General features: G+C 42.6%; 1 protein-coding gene across 1 annotated transcript in view; it reads right to left on the reverse strand.

Moving 5' to 3' along the window:
- Positions 1–26525, reverse strand: part of LOC137270007 (B-cell receptor CD22-like) — an 80017-nt gene extending 53492 nt beyond the window's left edge. The window contains exons 1-2 of the mRNA XM_067803821.1: positions 26375–26525; positions 25380–25703 (exon numbers count right to left, since the gene is read on the reverse strand). Of these exons, the coding sequence (XP_067659922.1) occupies positions 25380–25703; positions 26375–26438 (388 nt within the window). The 5' untranslated portion in view covers positions 26439–26525. The remainder of the gene's footprint in view (positions 1–25379; positions 25704–26374) is intronic.
- Positions 26526–26767: the final 242 nt, after the last annotated feature.

The raw sequence follows: 26767 nt of genomic DNA on the forward strand, positions 1-26767 counted from the left end.
GTACTGTGTATGGCATGGGTCTTAGGGTAGTCGCTGGTGTCGTATAAATCGAGGTGTTTTTTCATGTCCTCGTACACGTCCTCGGTTCGAATCTCCATCAGCAGGGAATCCGTGTCAGTGTACAGCACTTCACACCTGTCACCGTACTGTTTCTTGAGCTCGTTGTAGTAAAAGTCGTACATCAGGTGTTTGGATAAATCGAGGATGCTCATCCCCACGTAAACAGGCCGGTTGAATTTTATGTGGCTTTTCTTCATGTGTAGGGCAACCAGGTTGTCTGTGAATATCTTACTACGGTTGAATGCCGGACTGGCTATCAATCTCCTGAGCTTGTCTTCCTCACTCGACCGAACCAGCTTCACGGTCACGCGTTTCCTCAGGTTCTCCATAGTCTTACCAAACACCCAGTTGTTCATGAGCTTGTAGAGATTTTTCTCAAAATCACTGGTGGCTTTTTTTCGTAGGTCTGTGTTCATTCTGATGTAGGGCTCCATCCATGGGCTCTGGTCGAACATGAGCACCCTGTGTATTTTGGTCAGCCTCATACCCAACGACAGGTACAGCTGTAGGTTGCGATAGTGAACGATGTACTTGGTCTTATTCATTAAGTTAGGCACGAGTTTTTCAACGTCTGTCACACGCCCACCTAACAAGTTATGTTGGTACTCAGACATCCAGTCTGGGTTAACCCTCATACGTTCGGGGGCCAGGGGGTAGCTGTTGTGCGATGTGTGTAATTCCTTGGTATACTCTAAGTCAACCTCGAGGATATAACCTTTGTTTGAATCTGGTGCAACCCCCATAACATCAACGTGGGGTACCCATTCGAATCCCCCTGTAGGTAGATACTGGCTCATGGCCCAGCCGTACAGGTTGTTTGCGTCGAGGTAGAGAATGTGATTGGTTGGCTTGTTAGGATCGTAACCTTTCACGTATTGATTATTTGCTTTCGCGTATCGTTTGGATGCCATGGAAATCCCACCTCGCAAGCCTTTCTCAATGAATAGGTGCATGTCGTAATCTGTGAGCAATTCCAAATTAACTCCGGTCTTTTTAAGCAAGGCGTCCCACGACAGACCTGGGCTGGTGTAATACCATGCGAGGTCGAGTTTATACTGCTTGAAACACGTCCGCCTAAACGTCTCAAACACGTCGGCTAACAGCAGTACATCTGTCCTCAAGTACAGGTCGTGATAATCACCCAGGTTCTTACAACCCAGTTTATTCCATACGTTAGTCGCGTGCGAGTAATCATCTCGTGAGACGGACGCCTCATTCAGCTTGCTATAAAAGCAGTCAATAGGGGGTAGTCTGGTCTCGGTGAACTTGACCCAACTATCCATGTACTCATAGGGGTACACACCCTTCCTCATAAGCAGGGGTCTAGTCTCGGCGTCTGTGTATCGATCGGTGATAGGGAAGGTATTGTTGGCCTTGACCAGACTGTCGAGTGACGACAGGAGGAACTGAAACGAGTCAATGAACCTAAGTCCGTTTAAGCTGAAGGAGATGTATCTCTCCATGTTGTTGGGGATGTTTATTGTCTTAGGGTTGATTTTAAGCTTGAGGTTGCACGCGCTGTGAGCGGCGCCTCTATACTTACCAGTTATGTGGCAGTGATCTCTCACCGAATCACCGTTAAGTGGTGAGTCACACACGTGACAGTTAGTGCTACTAGCGTGAGCTAGCCTGTCGACTTGGGTCATACGCATGGGAGCGATTCTATACAATGTATTCCTAATAATTTTTTCTTCCTCCTGCAAACACTTTAGAAACCTTTCAGCCGCGTCAGGGCCCCTATACACTACCGGAGCTTTCGTTTCCCCGTCACAACGGACGACAATGTATCCAAACCCACAGGCTTTATGCTCTTGTGTTTTGTGGGTAAAGCTACCACTGGGGGCCTCGCCGGCAACACAACTGGGGGAATCCCGCACAACTAAGGCTTCGAAATCCCGTATATGATATAAGGCACAGACATTTGGTTCTTGTGGTTACTGAATTTTAGGATATTATCACCTTCCTTAGGCATGTCGACTCGTATGGCCGTCTGCCCCACACCTTGACAATCATCCCGGTGGGATTCTAATAAATCAGCTCGTGTGAAGCCATGTAGGCATCGTTCACAGAAGTGGGTCTTTTCTCTGTGTGCCGATTGGTCATACAACAGCCTGCTAAAGTGTTTTATCCATGTGTAGTGATACTTGTCACCTCGCTGGATCATGAATATATTGATAACTTGGCGATCCTTCACCGGGCTGACCCTGTGTACTATTGTTGTGTTACCTTCGTGCCCAAAGACATTTATAGCCAGATTATTCTGTTTTTCTACTTTAGTGATCTGGGATATGGGGGTGGGTTCATCTATACCATCCCAGTTGAGCCCATCATCCTGAGGATAATTAGAAGACCTGTTCGGATTAGTGTCAGCTGGAAATAAGGCTGACCTGATAGCTAACCTCAGGCAATCGTTTCCTCTATTCTTAACGTTTACTATGGCATGTTTGTTCCTATAGTAGGGGGGCAAGGCTAGGTATGACCCGCCTCTGAATGGCACGTAGTTAGCTATGTCTAGATAGACATTATCGATTTTATCTACAGCCCACCCGGAGCCCAAGTGTGTGTAGCGTTCTAGGTATTCTCGTATCTGCTGAAAACTGGTATCGATTGATGCGTCAATGGTCTCTGTATGTGTGACGACCTCTTGTTTACCTCGGAAGTAAGGCTGAACATACTCAGTGGTCCCTGTGGGCCCCCAACCTGCTTATCGAGCGACATTTTCACTGTGATCTGAAACTTGATACTTCCTAGGTTATTTAGTTCCTGGTTGACCTTATCAGCTATCAGAGGCTTGATATCTGTAATGTCTATGTTTCTATCAACGTGCATGCGCCAACCTCTCAAATAGTTGCCTACAGCGCGCTCAGTGCGCACGAACTGTAGGTCAATAGCTCTATTCTGTCGTAATAATTCTACAAGTTGTGGTTTTCTCATACGGGAATACCCGCCTAAACCCAAATCATGTGCCTCGGCTTTCAGTTGTTTTACAGTGGGAGGTTTTGCTACGGGGGCATGTGATAACAATTCGACTAACCCGGCTCTCCCCAGGTTTGAATAACCCGTGTATCCAAGCTGTTTTGCTTGAGCTTTTAATTGTTTTACCGTAGGAGGGGCTTCTAAACCTAGTAATCTCAACAATGCTGACTTCCGCATTCAAGAATTCCCAATCACACCTCTCTGTTTTGCGACCCGCTTAAGCTCGCGTACAGTAGTCATAGTGTTTACACCTAACATAACCAATGTCTAATTGGTTCACAGTAAAGGGAGGTAACCCTTGATAAAAAATATGTGGCTGTTGGATATAGTGTTCCTTGTGTATGTATATGAGTAAACATTTATTTGGAGTCTATCTTGAGCAGTCGCCTACGTTCTTTTATGAAGTCCTTTTTATTCTCGTAGATGAGTTGATGTCTGACTACGTTCGCTCCGTGAGCTTTACATAGACAGTAGTGTCCTTTAACCCCGATACCACACACAGAACACGTGTAGTTAGGACTTCCCATATGGAAACAACAGAACCCCTGATTCCTGCATTTCCTACCACAGGCTTCGGTCTTCCCCATAAGTATGTATTCGCATCGGTATGGAGCTGGTCTCATGTTTACTTATATAGGTATTTAATTTAATTGCTTCGCAACCAAGGCAGTAGCTGCTATACCCAACACTATGAAGCCCAGTTCACGATTCATTTGTCCCTTGGATGGTGTGTAGTACTGAGCGAGTGTGGGTTTATTGAGCGGTTCCAATCGTTTACCAGTTAGTAGGTAGTATTCTTTCATTGCTTCATCGACATCGTTGAATGTTTGAACGGCATGGTTTTCACGCTGGAGTTGTTCGTTAATAAAATCGATCCTCTGGAGGCGTTTTTTAGCGTACTCGGCCTGTGCCTTTTGTAAGTTCTCAGTAGCGAGATCGTGCCGCTTCCTTTCTTCCTGTATTTCAGCCGCGTGGTCATCTCGTAGTTTCAAGAAGAGGAAATTACTCCCGGAAAATGCCAGGGCATTCACTAACGCCCCACCGACCATCATAGCTATCGTGGCCATCCTATATTTATTTCATTATATTATCAGGTATTATCCCTTGTTTTACTAGGATGTCTTTTGTGGCCATCGCCATACCAAGGTTCATTATGAGCATACCCATATCCTGCAGGTTGAAATCTAGCTTGATAGTTGGTTGTTTAAGCAACATTTTAGTCAACCGAGCGTACCCTACGCCTAGACTGGCGACCACTGTGGCGTGGTATGCGTCGTTGACGAACGTTTTCCCCTCAGACATTATGTATATATAAAAATATTTTAAATTATAACATGATATGCGGGTCGACAGTGGGGGTTACCTCACTGTTGGGGGGTACCACCTCACTGTGGGAGGGTACTCCCACGTATAACCATGTTATAACCACGGCAGCACCTACAGCCAACAACAGTCGGGGGTTGATAGTTTTATGTTGGTTACACCACCGTTTTTTACCGGCAGCTACTCTCTTAGGATTCTTCTGCCTGGTTACTGTTGGGGGTTCCTGTATCACCTCGGGAGGGGTTTCCCTCACCTCGGGAGGGGTTTCCCTCACTGTGGGGGGTATCACCTCGGGAGCAGCATCCATCTATACTATTATTATTATTTTTTCTCTCAAATTGACAATGCTTTGCCGTGATAATCGCCGCCGTCACTGGAGCCAACAACATACCATATTTGTGGTACAGCTCGCAGCTGATAGAGCTCACGGCGTGTTCGATAAAAGGGTCTTTCTCGAGGTCTTCCCACAGGTAAAGTCGGCGCTCTGGTGGAATGGGAAGGAAGTATGACACAATACCGGTGTATATCTGGGTCATAGCCGATCCTATTGTCTTTGTCATTTCTGCTCCGAGCCGGGACTCGTATCTAGCGTACAGCTTATCGATTTCTTCGGCTGACATTTTGTGAATTTTATCCGGAGTGTAGTCTCCAAAGTAATGTTTGGCTTTGCCGCCAACAGCCAACGCCACCAGTTTCTCTCGCTTGTCATCATCCACTACCCCAGGTACCAACAATTGTTCGAGCAATTCCTCACACTCCATCTTATAATATAACAAGTAAGATTTAGTTTTAACTATATAATACCCGATGCAGACAAAACACAGAGAAATGAAGGTTAAGTTGCACACAACAAACACTTCAAATATCATAGCTATACTTAGCATTTGCTTAGCTTTAGCTTAGCTTTGCTTAGATTTGCTTAGCTTTGCTTAGCTTTGCTTAGCTTTGCTTAGCTTTAGCACACTCTATATGCTACTGGTTGGTCGGTCTTGAGCACGAGCTTAGCGTGTTTAGTTTCAGCGAGCTGTTTCTTCACCCGTTCCCATTCTAATTTGCTCATCACATCGTTCTCTCTCAAACACTCCTCGAACGAATCCCTGTCCTTGCAGTGAAATAAGGCCACCCATCCCGTCTGCTCCCTGAGGTCTTTCAACACCGAGTTGAACTTCGGCGTTAGCACCCAGACGCTGTGATTTGCATGCCGGCCGGAGAAGGCCAGGTACGATAGCATGTCTCTCTTTTTTGTTATCTCGCGATTAGCGCTGCAGTCGTCCAGTATGAACAGCGTCGGTTCCCCTTTAAATTTCTCGTGAAGAGCTTTCAACCAGTCCTGCAGGCGTGTTCCAGGGTCGATTTTGTGTACGTCGGGGTCCGTCATCACCCAAGGTCGCTCGTACGTTTTATTCATGCTCAGAGTAGGGCACATGATAACGATGTTATCGAACACATCCTTGTAGTAACCCTCCAACATATCCAACACGAAAACTGTCTTCCCACAGCCAGTCTGCCCGCACACTATGGCGCAGTGTGGGTCAGTGGGTAGGTCAATAGATGGCTTGCACGAATCTCCCATTGTCTATATTAAGTTGCGCGTCCATAATAACGTACAGATATAATTTCAACTTACCAGCGGGTTGAGCCTTCTTAGTAATCTGGATGGTTATCCCTTCGCTGCCGTTATCTATACGGCGCCCGCTACCGTGCAGTTTATCATCATCCGTGGATCGCATGTCCAACCATAGGGCGTACTTGGTGGTCAGGTATTCACCGATCTGCACGGAGCCGAGGTCCAGGTCCTTTGTTATGTAATCCCCCACTGGTAGCTTTTTTATCTCATCCCACTGCTGGTGTGGTCTCATACCATGACTGAACAGCTGGTTGGGCACGCCCTCGATGGTCACTTCCACCTTTTCAATCTCGGGGTTGAAAAACTTCTCGCTGTCCCTCCGGAATGGCTCGTAATCCTCCACGGGGACGACCAGGATACCTTTCATCGATCGCGCCGGCACGTTCAGGTTGATATTCCACACAGTGTTGCTCTTATCTCGCACGACTGATCTATGCCTCAGTACGCGATCGTACAGGATAGCCATCTTCCCAGAGTACTGGCTTCGAACCTGCCTGGCCAGCTCCGGGCTAGTGACCATGTCGAACTCCAGAGAGATGTTGTCTATGGCATAACTGGCCTCATCACCGTTCGGCGTACGCACTACTTTGCTATAGTCGTTAAACGTGAGCTTGTATTCGAGCCTATCACCCAGCGCGGCCTGGTAAAACGGCGCGTGTCCCGTGAGCAACTCGAAGTCGAGCGGCACGCAGAATCGATTCCCGTATGCTCGAGCGATGGCCTTTTCACCGTCCGATAGCTTGTCTAGCTGGTCTGGCGTGAAGGCATACCCTATGCGCGACCGGGTTGATTTGCTGATGCCCTGGTACACATCATTGACTCGTTCTCCCTCGCTTTTCCAGAGATCCCCGTAGCAGTGAAACACGTCGCTGTCGTCGATACTCAGCACCTCGTTACCGCTGATCTTGACGGTCGTTTTCTTGATGATAGCTCGACCCACGTTCCGCACTAGCTCGCGTTTGTCGTTGTCGGAGGTCAACGTGATATTGAACGCCAGTCGAACAGTGCCTGGTACAATGAGGTCATTCTCACCAAGGTTTGGAAATCTAACCAGCAGAGTTTGATTCTGGTCTATCTTGCTGGGATTGTTGGTGATGGTCACCGACTGGCGCACGGCTCTGGCTCCTAATGGCTCTCTCAATCTTCTGAAAGGATCTAATTTTCTGCCGTACATTGTTATATATAAATGAAATATATTTTTAATACTAAATAATGGATGAAGACATACCTATGGATGATATGTGGGACGATAGTGCCCAGGCATTCAATGATGACCAGGAGACCTCATTCTCAGGTGACGCACTCATGGAGGGCGCCGTCGACGATTATTACAACGCAGTTGAAAATAAATCTAAACTCAAGCCGTTGGGAAGGAACTATTCCAGGTTTACCCTCGAAAACAATGGCACGCTGCATTTGAAGGCTCACCCGGAGATCGATCTCGTGCATAAATGCACGAGAGAACCGCATGCTTTATCAACACTGAGCAGTCGACATGGGAGTAACTTTGTCCGCGATGAACTAGGCTTCATAGATTACGGTGGCGCGCGACCTAAGCACTATCCTCCGAAGTTAGTTCAAAGTCTGGAAGGCATCAGGGACGCCACATCGGATCAAAACATGACTTATAATATTGAAAAGGTGTTGGCCGACTACAAGAACAAGCCCTTCCCGGGTCTCGAAATTACCTTTCGGGAACTGAAGGGGTTGGACCTGTTGATGCAAACCATTCGTGGTCAGCTCTGGAAAAGCACGGCCAAAATGAGTGAGATAGACGACCACATCGCCTATGAAAAGGAAAAACTCGGTGAAACTGAGGACGAGTCTATGAAAGCCACCATCGAGGAACGAATACGTAATTTGGAAGATGAAAGGCAGACCTGGTTGGAGACAGCGTCCGACTACAAAGAAAAGCTTAGATCCCAGACCAACCGTGTGCGGGAAACCATCAATCAAGTCCTCCACCGAGACACCAAGTTAGCAGACAGGATTCGGATATTGTTCCGGGAGCAAGGGATCACCATCGCCAGCATTCTGACTGCATTGGGTTTCATCATATCAACCCTGGTGGTGTCACTGACAGGGGGTACTGTGGGGCCTGCCGGCGGCGGAGTTCCCCCCACACCTGCCGGCGGCGGTGGGGTTAAAGACTGGATAAAAAAACTCGGGGAAGGCCTAGCTAAACTGGCTGGTAAAGCCGCCGAAGCCCTTCCCGGCATCCTGGGTAGCATCGTCTCGTGGTTGTTGGGCGCTCTGGCTAAAACTGCCATGTGGTTCAGTCAAAACCTGTGGGCAGCCATCGTCGCCGTGGCGGGTCTGGTGTACGTAGCGGCTAAGAAATTTTTAACCAAATAAGCCCCAAAGCTACCCCACCAACCACCAGGGCCGTTTTATTATCGATGTGATTGGAGGCCTGAATATGGGGGTGTGTGGGGGGTACCTCCACATGAACTTTAGACTCCGGGGGTGGCGCCACTATACCCGTTTCACGTGGTGGGATGTGTGGGATATAGGGGGTGTTAATATCGGGGTTGATACCCAGCTTTTGATCCGCCGTGGCTATGACTATTTTATTGTTATAACCCACCACTCAGTTGCATATCACTCGGAGCCATGTACAGCCCCACGCCGAACACGTAATTGACTTTCGATCTGGCGTATTCTAACACGTTTTGGTAACGGTCGATGGCCCGGGGGAGATCAACTGGAGAATTGATAGCATCCTCAACGTTGGCAACGAACTGTTTCTGAGCGTCGTAAGCAGTTCCCTTACCGAGGATGTTGGAACGCATCATCGACTGCGCACCCAACAGCGCCCACACGTATGTTCGAATAGAGTCGTTCAAGCGTATTGTACCAGCACGAGTGAATTCTTTCGATGTTTTTGAGATCATTTTAGTCCAGGCTGTGGCTGCATCAGGATTGGTTTGCTTTATACAGCTGACATGGATCTTTTCATTCGTTGTGGGGCCTGTAAATGTATGACGGTTTGGGTTGTATGTACCATCTGCAGAACCGGCCATATATGTTCCGGACCTGTAGAAGTACACGAGAACTATACCGAGACCATGGTTCACACCAGGAAGGCGAAAGTCTTTATTTGTTGGAATCTCAAACTCCCCACAAACACGTTCATAAGCGCGTTTATCATAGGGGTTATTCGTCATACTCCACGCTTTATCTTGGGGAAGAGGAGCACTTATTTCCTTCAATATTCGTCTCGTTTGATAATAAATATGAAACAAAATGACTGCCTTACTCAGTTCGTCTATACCGTAGTCTAGTGTCACACCCGACCCTGTCGTCGCACACCACACAGCAAAGTTGAGTTGGTTCTGCCAAAACTGCATTGGGTTTTGATTCCAGTTTACCACCGCCTGCGCGTTATTAACGGTCACGATATAGTTTTCAAAGATATTAATAAAGGTTGCTTTAAACCCCGTACTACCTACCACCACGATTTTCAAGTGTGCTAAGTCCATATTATAATATATAAATTATATATTATAATATGTACATAACACTTCCAGGAATAACGAGCGGTGAGGCCGTTCAGCTGACGCACGCGATCGATAACACGTCAGGCCAACTCGAAGTCGCACTCTGCGATATCACCTACCTACCGCAATGGACTAACATCAACGCCAGCAACAATAAGCTGTTCGTCAGTGGAACTCGCAGTCAGATAACTGACGGCTACTACAGCGTGTGGTCTCTAAACGACGAGGTCTTCAAACCCCTGGGAGCCGAACTCAAGATGAACGACTCAAACGGCACAGTGGTGTTAATCAACAACAGAAGAAACCCCTTGAGGCTCGGCCGACCATTAGCGAGGATACTCGGTATGTCTCCTGACGAGATAAAACCAACAACAACCGTCACAGGCACGAAGTTACCCGATCTAGTACCGTACCGAGAGCTGTACATTCATCTCGGTCAGGTGAGCACAACGTACAACATTCAAGGAGGTCACCCTTCCACTATACTGAGAGCAGTGCCGGTGAAAACTGAGAAATACAACGACGGTAGAACCGAGTCGTTTTCACCACGGCAGTATAAGAGATTAACCCAGGGCAACATACCTGAGCTGATAATATCGGTGTTAGATATAAATCATAATCCTGTAAATATAGGATACCTCAGCTTAACGCTTCATGTAAAATGACCAGCGCACAAGGGCCCGGAGTGAAAAAATGCGTCAATATCGGGATCTCCGACCTCGGAGACACGCGCGGTTTCGACGCTCCCGGAGTAGATGGTAAATCGTACGCCTTGCAACTGAAAAACAACATTTACAAACGCGTTGAAGTCCCCTCCGGTGGAACCCTAAGTGATATAGTAGATACCACAAGAGCAACAATCAACACTAAGTACGCCCTTGTTAACACCGGTAATAACTGGATAATATACCCATCGTTCGGGGGTAAACTGTTCGACTTAGACGATGTTGAGAGCACTACCGTCGCCCGAAACAAGCCATATATGCTCGTCTTCACCGAAGATGATAAGTGGGTGTTGTTACCCGATAACGACTGGTTTCTCAATATTAGGCTCGGCTCCCCCTACGTGTTCACGGATAACAAAGACAACCACCTAAACAAAGTCGTGAACAATGGAACCCTGCTCGTGGCTTACGTCCCAACTCAGAGACGTAGCGTAGTCGTCAGCCCACTCGACACTATGGCAGCCCACATGCTATCGAGTAAACCGGCCATACAAAACGTGACATTGCAGTTGGTGTCTGAATTCGAAGGCGTGGTCAGTATACTAGAGAGTCTACCGGCAAACTCAACACTGATCATCAAAGTCTACCTAGGGGAACCATCGGGGAATGATGTAGAGATCGTGAAGGGGATCAAACTCGGGTGGGGGAAACGACACCAGTATCAAGTTTGCAACGTTTACGTGCGGGTGGGTGTCGGCTCCAACACCAGTCTGCAGGGGGTCAACGTGATCGTGGAAAACAAGATATCACTAACCAAGATCTTCCTGCCTGACAACATACACTTCATGGGTATGAAGTTCACCCCTGAATTATTATCAGAAAACCAGTTGGAAATTATATCGTAATAGTATAATAATGACCAGTCATCGTCCCAACACTACGCTTAACGACCTAGGAGATACGGAGGGATTCGATCAGCCTGGTGAGGAAGACACCTTATATATCCTGCACTTCAAAGACAACGTGTACAGACGGGTGTCGTTATCAGATTTAAAAGAGCCCAAATGGTTGATCAACTTAACACTCGCCTCACCTTATATCACATTAGACGAAAATACGTGGATCACTAAGATTAGGAACAACGGCATCTGGGCCGGGGATTTCATTCCGGAGAGTGAATTACCCATAGAATCTATTGGCCCCCCAAAAAAGGGGTTAAGTGCTTGGCCACACAATAAATTAACATTTAGCAATAGTCCTTTTAGCATGAGTCTTGTTGATAGAATATCCTCCCCTTTCACACTCATCATAGAAGTCTTCTTTACGTCTTTATTCAATGGAAACCCCCCAATAGTACACCAAATTTTACCCGGGGTGTCAATACACTGGTTTGACGAACACATAGACCAATATTGTCGTATTGTTATACAACGGGATACCCCCACGGGTCCTATAAACCGCTTAATAAGCCTCAGTGGGGTTTTTTTACAACAGGAAAGTCTATTAGCCTCTCACCTATTACACTGACTAGTAGTCTAGAACTTGTAGACTTCAAATTCATTGATAGACTTTTAACTGAAACCCAATTAAAATATCTTTCAAAATATATATTATAGGATGGGTCTGTACCCAGTCGTAGAGGAAGTAGCGAAGACGCTGGAAACCGTAGATGGGTTCCGCTTGAGGCAGTTATGTGATGTGAAACGCCAACTAGAACAAGACCGTGACACGCGGAAAGCACTATGTAAAAAGTACCATAGAGCTTTCAATATCGTGGACGGGGCTGACACTACCCTTATGGCAACCAGCATGGGACTAGGGGCGGCAGGTGTTGGGTTGTTGGCTACCATCGTGGCTGCACCTATAGTGCTAGGTATTGAAATAACAGCTGGGGTGGCAGGGGTGTTAGGGTTGGCGCTTAAGTTAGTATCACGCAGACTGCATCGTAAGGCATTGAAACACGACGAGATCAGGGTTCTGGCCGAAGCAAAGCTCAACACAGAGGAGTTTCGTTCAATCATCTCTGAACTCACAAAATATAACGGAATGAAACAAGATATTCGGTCCAAATCTCGTAAGTCTGCTATCAGTGAGGACGAGAAAAAAAAGTACATAGAACAGGGGATACAAAAAGCCCAACAAGCCTTTATTATGAACACCAAAGAGATCATAGGCGGTTCACGTTAAACTGTTTCATCGATATAAACGTGACATAGGCACAGTGTTACCTCCAACACACGTTAAGTAGTAGGGGTAATAGTAGCAAGAGCTAAGGACCCAACCAAAGCCTTATTTAGTAAATAAGGCTTTGTAGAGACTTTTCTTGAAAGTGTTTTAAAACCCCCATTCCCTATACTACTAATATAATCAAGACCAATGCTGTAAGCATTGATAGCGGTGTGACGTTAGATGGTGCGTTGAACTACAAATGGGACGCAATGTAAATCAGGAAGTTGAACTGTCTGTATGCAGTACGATTCGGAATGAATTTCTTCAGTCAGAACATTTCAGTGTTAATGTGTGTAATGAATGCAAGTGGGACTCCGGCAACACATGAGGAATTTATCTTAGCAGTACCAGAAGACAGGGTTTTAAGCATGAACACCTTACATGGTTTGATGACGACGGTGAGACAGCCTGGGGAAGGAATTCTTTTTGTTTTGATGCATTACTTAGATATGGCAAAAGATCAGATAACCATATTACCCCCGTCCTTTGTGTAAAGAGAAATGTGCAAATGCCAGCTGTTCAACAATGCTATTGCAGATAACATGCATTTGTTGTAAAAGGTATCTGTAAGGATGGGATTAAAATATAAGCCCTACTGCCGAACCTTTGTGCGAAAAAGCATATCTCACCAAGACAATGGTGTATCTTTGTTTAAAGATTCACCAAACTGAACCTGTAATTGTGGTCAAGCGCTTGATAATAGTGTCAGATAGTTTACCAGAGTCGGAATCCGATCAAGTTGTTTTAACTGGGAAACTGCTTGACTAGTGATGGTTTACCGCCTGGTATTTAAACATGCTGTCTGTCTCTATAAATGCCTATTCAACACGATTGATAATTTACAGGTATTTGTCTTTTAATGTAAGCATATTTGATAAAACGAAGCACACAGATTGTTTACACCTTTCATAGACATGAAACCTTGTCAATAATATGGTATTTTGTGGACAGTTATGAATCACGTACGTGAGGAAATGTTTAGCAAGGGTGGCAAGGTGTTAGCTTGTGTTGTGTTAAAACAAAAAAGGTTTGAAAACTAAAATATTCATATTATTTGGAGTATATAAAGCTGTTTGCAACAATGTTCCCGTACTTGTACATCTTTTCAGATCAATATACCTTTATATCTTTTCACGTTCATACATTTTTGCATCTCTACCCCTCTATTTTCACATCTGTGCATTTGTATATCTTTTCACATCTATATGTTTTTGTGCGTCTATACATGCATTCAGAGACAGTTGTCCCCAAGGACAAGGATGCAAAATCGCATCTCCCAAACACACCATGACCGGTGGTGTCACGCTGCACTAGAAAATGGTAAAACACGCGCAAAGGCTGCAGAGGGAGATGCACGCGCCGAAATGGCGTATGAATAAGGTGAAACCATGGGTTGACAACACAGTTGACAAAAGCACACAATCGATGTGCCTAGACTGACAAGAGAGGAGCGAGAGAAGGCGATTGGTATGCACCAGATGGGAGCAACACATGTCCAGATTGCACGAAGGTACGGGTGCAAGCCTTTAACGGTATCCAGGCTGCTGCAACGTTACCGACAGACAGGAAGGACTGCAAACAGAACCAGAACGGGAAGACCAAGTGTCACAACACCCCAGGAGGATCGCCGAATTCGAACAATTCATTTACACAACAGGTACGGCGACGACGACGAAGGCGACGGGTGCAACAGCGCTGGGACATCGCATCAGCCAACGAACAGTACTCCGACGACTTTGTGCTGCAGGAATCAAACCCTCCGTCCCTTCAAAGGAATGTTCCTGACAGCACAACATCGACGTCGAAGGTTACAGTGGGCGTGGCAAGTTCGAAACTGGCAAGTGCGCCGAGTACTGTTTTCTGCATGAACCCCATAGGGCATATGTGGGACCACCTGAGCAGACGGTTAAGGAATCGTCACTAACCTCGGGTGACGAGAGATCAGATAGAACGTACCCTGAGATAAGAGTGGCAGAGAATCCCGCCACCCGTCATCAGACGCCTGACGTCATTAATGAGACGACCCGTCATGACATGTATTAATGCACGTGGGGGTCATACACGATACTGAGACATGGTCTGTTTGTTGTGTAAACTTGAACAATGATTGACAATCATGTGTAGCTCTTTTTCGCTAAAACATGAGTTGTTGGACCCCAGCATTGTTCAACTAACGCTCACATGTTATGTGTTGCCTGTATTCCAATCACTTTGTGGCCAAATAATGACCATTGACCCTTCTTTTACGATATACACATGCTTCGCCAATTTTATGTGTTTAGTTTTCCACTCATCAAACTCCACCTATACTTTCTTTTGCCGTCTACTTTATTTTTCAGATCTATATATCTCTACATGTGATTACATGTTGTAATCCTGTTTGAAATAGTCATTTGTGCTTCAGTAACTGAATGTGTTAGGTATTTGCCATAAACTTACTCAAATAAAACGAAAAGCCAGATAACCTTGTCCTCTCAGTAATCTCTGTTCAACCATCAGGGACAAATAATCGTTTCTAGGGTTTTATAACTGACTATTCAACAAGATTATTAATTTACACATGTTTGTATATTAATGTAAATGTATTTGATAAAACCAAACTCAAAAAATAGTCAGCAGTTTTAAGCCTTGTCATTAATAAGCTAATTTAGGGCCCTGTTATGAAACATGTACACGAGGAAATGTTTTGCAAAGGTGACAAAGTGTCAACTTGTGTTAAAATATTAAGATTGAAAACTGAAATATTCACATGATTTGGAGTATGATATGCTGAATACTGTTTATATATCTAACAGTCCCCAGCCAACAGGACATAAAAAGAAATGTGCTATGAGAGGACGGTTTTGTCAGAGATGTTATAAAGACCATCATCTTGCTCGTACATCTCAGATGACGTTGCATTTACTTGATGGCTGTGATTTACCTATAGGCCAGGAGCATTAGACAGAAACAGTAGGTAACATTGGGAAAAAATAGTAGAAAACTGACTTTTTTCAGGAAAGAATCATTGCCATGTGCAAAGTACAAAGTTCTGCAAATTCTATCTTGTGGCATTTTCAAGATGGCCGCCAATTTCAAAATGGCCGCTAAAATCAAAATCAAAAATAATTACACACACAGATATTTTGTCAATAATTATGCCATGTGATCAAATGAAAGCTCATCTCACAAGGAATCAGGATAGTTATCACTGTCATACAATGTGGATCTGTGGATCGTATATCATCACAAATAAGAGCAGCTGCAATGTCTGTGATTGAATCCTTGGACAAACTACTAATCAAATAATGACTTCTTTTGATGCAATTTCTGTCATTCAAGAAAGTGTAAATTCTGGACTTTCCATGCTCACACGAGCTGACAATATCCTTTTTAAATCAGATTTTTCCTTTGCTATTTCCTTAGTACAGTTGAGACAATGTGTTTTGACGTTGACAACAGGAGTATTTGAGCGCAATTTAGAAGCTGGGCTTTCAGTGTCGGGAGACAGGAGTCTTTTGAAAGAATTGATGCTGCTCTTTCTGATGTAGGGTCTTCTGCATTTGCCATGGACAACAAATGGTAACTTATATTTCTCCAAAATGTGACTGCTAATCATCCCCTCTCAATATACTTGCTCGGACAAGACCATGAGGACCTTTTTCACCACCTTCAAAACGACCTGTTGAATGTCTTTTCCACAGGTTGGCATTCAGCATCTTTGTATGTTGCTCTGTCAGTTTTCAACTCCTACTTCAATAAAGTTCACCCAAATATCACATCTTATCTATTATATATGTCCCATGAAATCACACTGAATTTTTTCAAAATTATTTTGTTTCAAAAATTTACTTAAATGTTTAGGAAAATCATGATGAAATCCATAATTCCAAGTGACGTTGTTTTTCTCAGAGAAATGCACTTCCTGTACTGCTTACCAGACAATATATCATATATGCTTATCACCTTTACATGGATTCAATGATGTTTTTTTCAAGAAAAAAGATAAAAGCATCTATCTTGAGAGGATAGTAATTCTGTTCATCAATAACAGCTGAAATGTATTAAGTCAACCATAGTAGATGCTTTAATAAATTTGACCAAAAGCACAAACATCAAATGCATTGTTATCATGTCATTTTTTATGGTCTTATTTATGTTTGGTGTTAAAAGTAATACATTTAGATTCCTTGTGGGATGAGCTTTCATTTGATGTGTCACATGGCATACTTATTGACAAAAGATGTGTGTGTATAATCATTGTAATGGTTTTGGTGGCCATCTTGAAATTGGCGGCCATTTTGAAAATGCTAAAATGCTTGATATCAATATAGTTAAGATTCCCTGTGAGATGAGCTCTCACTTGATATATCACATGGCATAATTATTGACAAAATATCTCTTTGTGTATAATCATTGTAATTATTTTCCCTTCCGTCAGCCCAACAGCACCTGCAGTTCGTAAGCGTTACTTAGCCAAAGCATATTGAGGCCTCTACCCCTTTCACCTTCGTTTTTTAAAAAGATAAATACTTTGCAAATAATTGACTTAGAATCGTGTGATAATGTCATTGTTTCAGGTACTGCAATCACGAATGTCTGGTTTGCCGAGCAAATCACACATGTCAGTTTCACACGTGCACCTTTCACACCAGGCTGTTCTACCAGCAAGAGGTTCCCCTCGTACAAAATAGCGAAAGGTGACAAGAAAATGATGATTGCTTGTGAAACAACTTTTTTATTCGGGTCTCCCAAATTATGAGACACACCATCAGAGTTGGTCTGTCGATTTCATGTGGCTGTGCAAAATTTGGTTTTGTTGCAATTATTAGATTTTGTGTTAGTGAGCAATTCATCGGTCTTAAATGGAATCAAACGGACTGTAGGTGGGGGTCATCGTTGATTATAATGTCGGAATACACATCAATACCGGTTCGTCCTTTAAAGTCTTCTTGCAGAATAATTTGACAGTGAGAATTTGTAATATCTCCTTCCAGGATAGTAAATATTGGTTCATTAGCATAACCACTAGAGTTCACAGGTGAAAAATATACAACACCGTACTATAAGACAGGCAATAAACGATGACTGTGTATCTTTAACCACATTGTGTCTGTTGAACAACTTTTTAATAGGGTTACACACAGTCAAATATCTGAGCTAGCAAATGTTAAAATTCCACCTGGTTAAGCATTATCAGACTTTTGCTTAACCTGACTATATTGAACATAGTCAGGCAGAGTGAATCTACCCTCCTCACTAGCCCATGTTTGGACCAGTGACACGATGTGAACGGTCATCAAACAGTTAGTAAATGGACGTTGGTCCGTTCGTTTTAGCAATTCAATATTCCAATATAACACACTGACACAAGCTTTTGAATCATGTGGGCCTTGGCCACGTCCGTATTTCTTGCTGGATTGACGTGTTCTATATTCTTCATGTTTCCATTTTTTCAAAGTTTTCACAAGTTGAATATCATCACATGAGCTGTTGAGTGTGTACATCTCATCATTGATCTGTAGCTTGTCGAACTTCAATATTGCGAATTTATCCTCCGATCGTACCTTGCCCATAAATGTTTTCAGCTTATTACGGGTTAGCAGAACTTTCTCACTTTAGTCTTGTGATACGCGAACAGGGTAATCTTTTAGACACTTTGTACTTGCAGAATAGTCATTTTCTGTCTGAAGTCCCTCGGCATTAGGAAAATAGGCCGGGATCCAGGGTATTTAGACGGAAGACATTTCACACGTTCAATATCGACTGAGTCAGTAATATGCCTAGTAATAGTCAGTAATAATTTTCTAGAACATCGGTTACCTTTCTTGTTGTTTCACTATGGGTCTCCTTGGCTGATTCATCAATGTTATAAAATGTAAGGTTGTTCTGTCGTGAGGTATTTTCCAACATATCCACCTTTATGAGTAGATTATCGACTGTATTAATTAGTTCAGCATTCTCTATAGTAAGTTCGTTCATAAAATGTTGAATGTCGTTGATTCGGTTCGTAAGTTTGGTGAAGTTTTCGTTTATTTCGGTCCGCATCTCTCGTAATTCTTTTATTACCTCTGAAACTCAGATATCACCCTCTAATGTGGTATTTTTTTGGTGGGCCAGGATTCTGTTCAGCGTCATTAGAAAGCAGTAAGAACAACGAGAGGAACAAACAACTTTTCAAGAAAACACTCGCACATCTCGGCACGTGCAGCACGCGCACCCGCATGGCTGACCTGCGTAGTGCTTTCTTCCTCATTAGTGTGATAAAAACTGGATGAAAACAACCATTTTGGCATCGAAAAGTCACAAATCGCAACCCATGTTGTTGAGACACAATACTTTGTGTTATTCGTGCCTTCCAAGTATTTAAAGTTGGTGTCTACTTTGTAACTTTCAACATTCCGTTGGAGCTCTACGGTAGGTGGCACTCTATCCATAGGTTGTACGGCATCGATCCACCCCAAACACAGTTTGATCAATTTCCAATAACACTGTGAAGCTTGAGTTAATGAGTTAAATGTAAAACAAAACCAAAACGAATAATGAACTGTGAATGGATGAAAGTATGTTCATAAGTATCAAAAATTAAACACTCTCGCCCATGGGCCTCCGCATTGGCCACTGTTCGCCCATGGGCGTGCCCATGGGCGTGCCCATGGGCGAGCGAGTTTAAATTTTGAGTTTTCGAAAAGTTTTTTGGATAAAAACAGCACAACATCTGTCTTTGTCATCTCCTAGTCATGTGGCATTGGATACAGAAAACACTTCTTGAGTGGCTTTTTTCACTCCTTTATAAGTTTAATTCCCATCTATGCATCTTTCCATATCCTTATATTTCTTTTTACAAAATATGTGTATAGGTCGTTCCACGTCTATATATCATTTCACATCTATAGGTTTTTCACATCTGTCAGCATTTTCTTTTCACATTTGTATATCTTTGCACATCTATATGACTTTCCATACCTATACTTCTTTTCACATCTGTATGATCTATTTTGTTCCACATCTGTATATCTTTTTACATCTACATACCCTTACATCATTACATCTCTCTTTGCACATTTGTGCATTTGTATATTTTCACACACACACACGCACGCAGACACGCACGCACGCACCAGCACTGTTTTTTGTTTTGTGTTTTTTTTTGTTATTCAGTTTGCAATTCTGTGATACACTTGATTGATTTAACATCTATTCCCTTCGCTCTCCTACCCATAAGGGTGGAATTAACCATAAATATCCATGGTAACTCTATCTGAGCATCGATCCCCACAGACTTATATCATATCGACTTACTAATTGTTGCTACGCAATTAGGAGGTGAACATCGTGTGTTGGCCAATATCCGACTGTTATAGAGTATTTGAAGCACGGGAATGCATTTCGAACCGACAGCGTTACACGGAAGTTTCACATTAAATATTCCCGTACTTCAAATACTCAGTAACACCAGGAAATTAACGGATTGATTTGTCAATGGCTGTTAATGAATCAGACTTTGGCATCTCGTCGGTGTTATTTGGAGTTATATCCCAAATATACCCCACAAGCATTAGATTTGTAAAGATATGAAAGGGTGATATGGCTGAGAGTGTTGTGGAAAATGCACGACAGGGAAATATGAAAACGATATTATTCCGTGTGTCTTGTATGTGTTGTTAAATACTTATCCACAGTATGTTAACTGCTTATTTTGTTGATAATTATTTTTTCTGTTGGTAAAAGGCGCCTTTCACGCAAATTGCATATGCCTCAGCAAGTGTAGTTTCCTGTTTGAAAAATACTTGTATTATATTTAAAATGCAGAGATTAAAACTCTTGTCTCTTGTCAGATTTAATTTTAGATTTTATAATTCGAAGGAAACATAATTTTGCACATTATGCAACGGTAGATTATTGTAATGATAAACCATGACAAAGTAATTGACACGACTATGATCGAAAAGAAATATGTGTTGAGATCTTCGCTGTCACACCATAACAAACATTGTATTTGGGCATGGCAGATTTTACGGCAACGGCATAATATGCAAAGGGAAACCACTCCAATCTTGCGTAAAAACTAAGATTAGCTGCCCTGGAGTTATTGAAAAGGTCATTGCCACTTGAAAAGGTCATGGTCATGGAGAAACCTTTCGTTACTCTCCTTTCCTTGATTATCAAAAAGGTATGGTGTTCATAGTTTTTTCCACCACTGAATCGGTGGAGAAATGTACTTTCTGATATCGAGTGATTTTGCTCCTTACAAATGGTTCCGACCAATGATCTTAGCTTACAATCGCTTTGTGCAAGTGGATGGCGATTGTAGCCGATGCCTAAGATCGTGATCGTAAGGATTTACAATAATTGTAGCGGTAAGATCGTTTTGTGCAAGTGGGCCCTGCTCATTTGTGACGCCATTCTGACTTTACGTCACAATATGCTTCGAATGACGTCACCGCTGCTGATGACACAACAATGTCTATGCGTATCATTACGCAGCGAAATGTCTTGCAGTTTTCAGTTACCAGTTGCTCATCTTTTTCAACCAATCAGATTTCAGAACACAGTGACCTTTGGTTTACAATGCCATGTACGTGTCTGAAGTGCTTTCCTTACAAACAATAACATACAGAGATTGTAATCGCACAAAACTGCCTGTCTGAAATGCCTTCCTTGCAGACAATAGCGTACATAGACTGCAATCACACAAAAGTGCCCTCCTTAGAGACCATACCATACAAAGATTGTACTCACAAAAAGGTGCCAGTCTGAAGTGCCACCCTCACAGGCGATGGTGTACAGAGATTGTACTACCACAGATGTGCCTGTCTGAAGTGCCTCCCTTACACACAATAGCGTACAGAGATTGTACTACCACAAATGTGCCTGTCTGAAGTGTCTTCCTTACAGGCAACAGCGTGAGACTGTAATCACACAAAAGTGCCCTCCTAAGAGACCATAACATACAGGCAATGTAATCACAGAAAATGCCTGTCTAAACTGCTCTCCTATCACACCATAATATACACGGACTAAAGTCAGTTCGAGAATGAATTAGATTACGGTTTCTTTTCATCAGGTTAGAAAACTTCCCACACGTATTTAAATCTGTATGATCTCAATCATGACCAAAAATATTTTGCATGACACATCTTTAACAAAACGGTTTTATAACCTTTATGCCAAGCGATTTTGACAGAATCGTGTATGAAAACAAGTTGTAAGTGGGAAGCTAGGCAGATCAGATGGCAAGATTAAATGACAGTTGAGTGTGAAAACATCGAGATTTCGTTTCGCACAACAATTGTCACTATTTCGGGTTTAGACAGACCCGTAAAGAAAATAATAGATACATAGGCATACCTCACATTACATTACCGAAACTTTATCCTCTGATTGGATGAAATTTCGTTCGCAGGAGAAAATTGTGCACTGTTTTCAAAAAGGTCGATACTTTATGTCGAAATGAGTAGTTGGCAAGGGTTTATTTAATAACGATGCTAATAACCGATTTTTGTGTTTGAACCTCCAAGAGAACACGTAATCTTTAGGCAGTCTTTGCTCTAACCCGACAGGTCAATGCTGAGTTGCACCATGAAACAAAAAACTACTCATATACATACATTGGTGGATACATAAGTAAGGCTTATACCTCGACGATCCTTGGTTGCAATAGTTAGACCCAGAAGCTTTAGCGGTGAAGGTCCTGTGTAATGTTTGCATGATTACCCAAGGATCCGAAGAGTGTAACTTACTTCAACCATAACAGAGAAAGGTAATTTCGAACCGGATCTCAGTTTGGAAATTATTTTTTTGCATTTTGTGATGCACTTTTTGAAATCAGGTTATAACGCCTCCCAAATGAGAACCTTCTCCTGGATTGCCCGTGCTGATTAGGAGCGAGCTCATCATTTGATAACTATGCCTGTTCCCATGGACCTGTTCCATTCTGTAAGCCCAGTTAGGGTATTTCATCAGATGATTGGATTGAGTGAGTGAGTGAGTTTAGTTTTTCGCCGCACTCAGCAACATTCCATCTATATGGCGGCGGTCTGTAAATAACTAAGTATGGACCAGACAATCCAGTGATCAACAGCATGAGCATCGATCTGCGCAATTAGCATGGGAAACGATGACATGCGTGAACCAAGTCCGCGAGCCGGAGACATTTTAAAAAGGCCTTAATTCCTTAACTTGTTACATTCTATGTGTCACCCTATAGCTGTTCATATGATTTCATTTTATCTATATCCAATTTTACTTTTCAAGAGAAATAAATCAGAAGTTAGAGACAATTGTAAACCGTCCAACATATTTCCTACAATAAAATCCCAGGACTTACACACAGGTAAAGACCAACCCCGGGTAGAACATATAGGCCCATTTTCGTTTGTTGAAGGAATTCTTTTAAAAAAACGAGCAGCTTCGATACGTTGTTTTGCTAATTCAAAAAAAAAACAAAAAAAAAAAAAACATTTCCCCCTGCCAAATTTTATTACCCACTCCTAAGGAATATCTACAGGCTCTATTTTGGATGGCACGGATGCAGCTCTACTCTTCTGTTCATTGCTGTCCCATACGATAAAATTGGCTAGACTACATTATCACACATTGTGACTTCACCATGCTTCATAACGCAGCACGTTAACTGTTCGTGCGCACGGTCTCTGACGCAGGTCACGTGTCCCTAAGACGAGCAAACAGGTCTGCCTGCAAACGGTATAAGAAGCTATACCGAAATGTCGCATCAAAGAAATAGTTGTCCATAAAGGATTATTCTTTTCTAGTTGTGTGGAAAATAGTCGGACGTGAAATGGTGACCTTCTGGTAGTTACCTCTTGAGCTAACTCACTGAGCTACCTCCACACTTACAGGAAAGAGAGTCATGGAAATAATCTTTAAAGAGATTTAAGAAAAAGGTCAGAAACTCAGAAAGGTCAATATTGATCATGTATATATTTAACAAGTCATAACATGTCATCATCAATAGCATACCACAGTTGGAGCGAACGTCACCACTTCCACCAGATTTTACTTTTCGCTGATGAATGCCTCGTATACAAATATCCATCATAACTAACTTCCAGGCTTCCCTTGCTTGTGATCAGTAACTCCATTTTGAATGACTGATCTCCCAGTTCACCTCATGTCTTAAATTAGGTGTCAGAAGGAAACCATTTGAGTAAAGTAATTAACTGATAAGCCCATGAATTCATTAACCTGTTTGAAATCGTCAAGCTCAAAGCAAGTTAAACAAACAATATGACTTGTGACTTTTAATCCCACAATCTTTTAAAGAATCACTACTGCTAATATGCCCATTTCTCCTGTTTTGAAAAAGATCCAGTTGCTTACAGCACAACACTGAAAGGAATAATTAATTTGAAAGTATAAACAAAGTAAAGGGAGAACAGGACGTTTTATAACAGCTGTTGAATTAGTTTTGGGCAAATAACTGAAGAACAACATGCTTTTATTACTGACGATGGAAGTAAAATTTATAAAAATGTAGTGTAATCAAAGTAAATAACTGGAGAACAGGGTGTTTCTTATTAATTATTTTTCCAATGACATTTTTCATGACTTCTTTTCCTATGATTTTCTTTCCGAGTACCGCAAATCTATCTAGCCATTCCTGAAACCGTATGGAAATGAACGGAAAGAGGCGAATAGGTCATGGTCGATTACAAAGGTTATGGTAGGCGTGGTGTCTAGCGATTTTTATCGTTTTTCGATTCACTCTCAATTACCCAAACATAAAAATCAATTTTTATTCGGAAAAAAATATTTGAAACCATATTTCTACAAAAGTTGTAATAATAAAATAGACCATGTCATGTCTTCCATCAGACAAGCTTTACATTATTGTTCAGATAGTTCCATATCAAAACGTGTGTCTTTTCGCGCTCCTTTCGTTGTAACTATACTTATGAAGTGAAAGTCCTATAGTCTCACAAAGAAACCAAGTCCTATCCTAATACATTTGCACATATATTCGTGCATGTTGAAACATTCTTTTTCACTTACGTTAATTTGGTGCCAGACAGGTAGTGTTTTGTCCACATTACGATGCGCAGTCAAACTATTGATTGATTATTTATTCGTTAGGAGAGATAACTCACAACAGTTACCACAGACATGCTTGAGTCTCTTACACTGACCAGTGACCCTTTCAACCTTAGTTAGGTTGGGGCGAAATATCCCACCAGAGTTAAGGTTTACCAAGGGTAGTTCTGTGCAACGGGTTTTAAAGTTATTAGTTAACCTCAGCCATTATGTTCAACCTTATTTAGGTTGGGGCGAAATATCCCACCAGAGTTAAGGTTTACCAAGGGTAGTTCTGTGCAGCGGGCTTTAAGGTTATCGTAAGGTTAACCTCAGTCGTTATGTTCAACCACAGTAAAGGTTGTTTCTTACAACGGGACCTTGATATGTGTAGTGTTTTTAAACAGACTTGATATGTGTAGTGTTTTCAAACAGACTTGATATGTGTAGTGTTTTCAAACAGACTTGATATGTGTAGTGTTTTCAAACAGACTTGATATGTGTAATGTTTTCAAACAGACTTGATATGTGTAGTGTTTGCAAACAGACATGATATATGTAGTGTTTACAGACAGACTTGATATATGTGTAGTGTTTTCAAACAGACTTGATATGTGTAGTGTTTTCAAACAGACTTGATATATGTAGTGTTTTCAAACAGACTTGATATATGTAGTGTTTTCAGACAGACTTGATATATGTAGTGTTTACAGACAGACTTGATATATGTGTAGTGTTTTCAAACAGACTTGATATATGTAGTGTTTTCAAACAGACTTGATATATGTAGTGTTTTCAGACAGACTTGATATATGTGTAGTGTTTTCAAACAGACTTGATATATGTAGTGTTTTCAGACAGACTTGATATATGTGTAGTGTTTTCAAACAGACTTGATATGTGTAGTGTTTGCAAACAGACTGGATTATGTGTTGTGACGAAAGATGAACTTATTCAGATTGGCAGTAGTTGTTGCGTTATACTTACATTGCACATCCAAGGTAACACGGTTGCTTGTCATTCCCCCTGCCTGACAGGTCCAAACAGTGGAATCATTCCGAGAAACATTCCTGATGGTCAGCGAGTATGTACTTGTTTGTCCTGCTACAGCTGAACATATGAATTCCTCTGTCCCCGATATTTGACCCCCGGAGCTCGCCTCTACTCTGCAGACAGTTTGAAATGACTGGCTATCATTCCGGCTGATTAGTATTAACCCCCCGACACTGGCATTGACAACCGTGCAGGTAAAACTGACCTCAGTCCCCAAGACGGCATACTGTCCAGGGCTGGTCAATGTGACAAATCCACCTGCAAATGTAAAGCAAATAATGTGAGTTATATATTAGTTATACATTAAAACGTGCGGATGCTTTAGGTTCACTTAATACCATGTTGTCAGATGATGAGTCTACCTGAGTCAAGTGGCAGACATAGAAAAACATTCGCTCGTCATGGGTTCGAATCCCTACATGGGTACACCGAGTAGTGACCTCCATCGTGATATTGCTGGGATATTGCTAAAAGCGCGCGCACAACTGATCCCGACCACAACACTGTAAGTTGGAATCGATGGCCGGTAATCCCCACTTTCCGGATAGCCACAGGTACAATGTGAGACTCGCCAAGAGTGAATGTACTCACCAAGAATGTCAGACACGCTTTTATGCTAGCCAAGATTGTCAGACACGTGATTATACTCACCAGGAATGCCAGACACGTAATTATACTCACCAAGAAGAAAAGCCCCGTGGCAATAGAATAATTACCCCCAAAAATATCAGATACGCCAATGTGGTCACCAAGAATGTCAGATACATAAATAAATTCACCAAGAATGTCAGATACATAGATAAACTCACCAAGAATGTCAGATACATTGATAAACTCACCAAGAATGTCAAATACATTAAGAAACTTACCAAGAATGTCAGATACATTGATAAACTCACCAAGAATGTCAGATACATTGATAAACTCACCTGTAATTACTTGAGCAGAAAACAGGAGAAGCATTAGATGTTTCAAAAGCTCCATATCTGTCATTGCGATACCCGAAGCAAGCAAGTGACTGTCACTGATACCTTGTGACTGCCATCCCTCTCAGAGAATGTAATGCATGTAGCTTGAGAGCTACAACAATACAGTTACTCTTAACCAACACGGATACAAAACTTCCTTTTCAATATACTTCCTAGAACGTATTCCAGCTTGCTGGCTGCTCCGGATATATCCCACTTAAAGCGACCAGTTGCCGCACCGATGTTGAGTAAATGGAGCCAAGTAAATGTCGGATAGACCCGCCTTTATTGTTAATTTCTGATTGCAATATGTTCGTATTACTCGGGTGACACAAGGGTTTCTTGATCAGGTAG

Source organism: Haliotis asinina, unplaced genomic scaffold (assembly GCF_037392515.1).
Source record: "Haliotis asinina isolate JCU_RB_2024 unplaced genomic scaffold, JCU_Hal_asi_v2 scaffold_26, whole genome shotgun sequence".
NCBI lineage: Eukaryota > Metazoa > Mollusca > Gastropoda > Lepetellida > Haliotidae > Haliotis > Haliotis asinina.